Source organism: Pelodiscus sinensis, chromosome 30, assembly GCF_049634645.1.
Source record: "Pelodiscus sinensis isolate JC-2024 chromosome 30, ASM4963464v1, whole genome shotgun sequence".
NCBI lineage: Eukaryota > Metazoa > Chordata > Testudines > Trionychidae > Pelodiscus > Pelodiscus sinensis.
Window position 1 is genome coordinate 12191622 of NC_134740.1, and position 2860 is coordinate 12194481.

The 2860-nt window shown below is 49.8% G+C and overlaps 1 protein-coding gene across 1 annotated transcript; it reads right to left on the reverse strand.

Moving 5' to 3' along the window:
* Positions 1-749: 749 nt before the first annotated feature.
* Positions 750-1694, reverse strand: LOC102447042 (olfactory receptor 5BS1-like). Its single transcript, XM_006135643.2, has one exon. The coding sequence runs from the start codon at positions 1692-1694 to the stop codon at positions 750-752; it is 945 nt and encodes a 314-aa protein (XP_006135705.2).
* Positions 1695-2860: the final 1166 nt, after the last annotated feature.

Genomic DNA, 2860 nt, shown 5'->3' on the forward strand with positions numbered 1-2860 from the left:
ACCACCAACTAACTCCCTTAGTCCTTTTAAGATCATAGAATCATAGAATACCAGAACTGGAAGGGACATCAAGAGGTCATCGAGTCCAGTCCCCTGCCCTCATGGCAGGACCAAATACTGTCTAGACCATCCCTGATAGACATTTATCTAACCTGCTCTTAAATATCTCCACAGATGGAGATTCCACAACCCTCCTAGGCAATTTATTCCAGTGCTTAACCACCTGGACAGGTTTTTCCGAATGTCCAACCTAAATCTCCCTTGCTGTGATTTAAGCCCATTGCTCCTTGTCCTGTCCTCAGAGGCCAAGGAGAACAATTTTTCTCCCTCCTCCTTGTAACACCCTTGTTTGTATCGCTGTACAGTCACAGAGTGAGTATCTTTGGCCAGTTCTCACCACTGGTAAACATTGTCCCGGGCATACATTGGTTAAGTATACCTGTAGCAACTCAAGGGCACTAATGCTCTGCTTCACTGAGAGTAAACCTGGCAGGGCCCCTTCACTACTAATTGGGTCTGTGGTTTTGGGAAGATCGATCAGAGCCTGCGGTATGGTTTCTGGGTCCAGGGCCAGTGTAGCATGCAGAGAGAACACACAGATGCGGCCAAGAACTGACAACACACCCAACTGGCTACGAACAAATCGGTTCAACCACTCACCATGCTACACACTAGCACAAAACCTGAACAGGCAGCTGAGTATGTGTCTCTGCTTTTTTATTGGATGTTCATCCTCATGGATCTTCGGGTTACCCAGGAGCCGGATGGTTCTTTGCCCACAAGAGTCTCCTCAGAGCTGCCTTCACCTCCTTGTTGTTCAGGCTGTAGATGATTGGGTTTAACATGGGCGTTAAGATGCTGTACTGGATGGACACCAGAACATCCAGCAGTACCGAGGAGGCCGAGTTGGGTCTGAAATACCTAAACAAGCCTGCTCCGTAGCATAGACCCACCACAATGAGGTGAGAGCTGCAGGTGGAGAAGGCTTTACGCCTGCCCTCATCAGAGCGTATCCTCAGGATGGTGCCAAGGATATGAATGTAGGAGCACAGAGTGGAGGAGAATGAGACCAGACCAATCATCATGGCAGAGGTGAGAAACACCGTGTTGCTTGTGAAGGTCTCTGAGCAGGACAGAGCCACCAGGGAGGGCAGCTCACAGATGAAATGGTGAATGGTGTTGGGCCCACACAAATATAAGGCTGACAAAGGGATTACATTGCTGAGGGCATACAAAGATCCGATCAGCCATGCACCAGCCACCAGCTGACAGCAAACACGTTTGTTCATAGTTGTCACATAATGCAGTGGGTCACAGATGGCGGCGTATCGATCGTAAGCCATCGCAGAGAGAATGAACACCTCGCTGCACCCTGACAGGAGGAGGAAGAACATCTGGGCAATGCAGCTGCTGACAGAAATGGTTTTCCGCTCCGACAGGAGGGTCTCCAGCATCTTCGGCACGATGGCTGAGGAGAAGCAGATATCTGAGAAGGACAAATGGGAGAGGAGGAAGTACATGGGGGACCCTAAGTGGGGATCTGCCTGTGTTACCCACATGATCGCCCCATTGCCCCCTAGGGTGGTCAGGTAAATAAGTAGAAACACCATGAAGAGGAACTTCTGCATCTGTGGGTCACTGGACAGCCCCAGGAAAATAAACTCGGTCACTGTTGTCTGGTTAGCCATGGTCATTTATTCAGCAAAACCTTTGAAGAACAGAAAGAAATGAATCATTGGGAAGCACTTTTTAGTACCGAGCACCTCTTGCACCTCCTCCAGCATTTCCCCGTGGCAACTAGCAGGCACGGGTTTGATTGCCAAAGGGATTTAGACACCTAAAGATGCAGACAGGTACTTTGCAGGATTTGCCAATGTGCCAAGGCACCTAGGGAGGCATTTTGAAAGCTCCTTGCGGGAGCTCTGTGGGAACGAGGCAGCTAGACTCTTGAAAATCCCATTATGTGCCTGGACACCTGAAAAATGTATCCATCAGTGTCCATTGATGTTAGTGGCGCCTGGCCTGCTGAGCCCAGGTTTGGGCTGTGCGACCTAACACACAGAGTCACAGCACCGCTTGCTAACTGGGACGGGGAAAGATTCTCCACCCCTCAGCAAAGCCCCGGTGTGGTGAGGAGGAAGCTATTTCCAGCCTGGTTGCTCCCCAACCTTGCAGGTCCCCCAGCAGGGACTCTTAGCCCCCTCTTCACATGCTGCCCCCCTGCCCTAGTCTTGCCCCCAGGGCGTGTATGGCTGCGCTGTCCTGTAGGCACCCTCACCTGCTGAGCCACCTCGCTGGCTGTGTTGGCTGACACCCCTGCAGTGAGGTTTCCTGAACCTTGTTGCAGAAGACATCCTTAGGGCTTAACTTAGAAAGGAACAATCAGTTTCACACATACAGAATGGGAAGCGACTGTCTAGGAAGGAGTACGGCAGAAACGGATCTAGGGGTTATAGTGGACCCCAAGTTAAATATGAGTCAACAGTGGGAAGCTGTTGCAAAAAAAGCAAATATGATTTGGGGATTCATTAACAGGTGTGTTGTGAGCAAGATATGAGGAGTCATTCTTCCGCTCTACTCTGCACTGGTTAGGCCTCAATTGGAGTATTGTGTCCAGTTCTGGGCACCACATTTCAAGAAAGATGTGGAGAAATTGGAGAGGGTCCAGAGAAGAGCAACAAGAATGATTAAAGGTCTAGAGAACATGAGCTATGAGGGAAGGCTGAAGGAACTGAGTTTGTTTAGTTTAGAAAAGAGAAGACTGAGAGGGGACATGATAGCAGTTTTCAGGCATCTAAAAGGGTGTCATAAGGAGGAGGGAGAAAACTTGTTCATCTTGGCCTCTGAGGATGGAACAAGA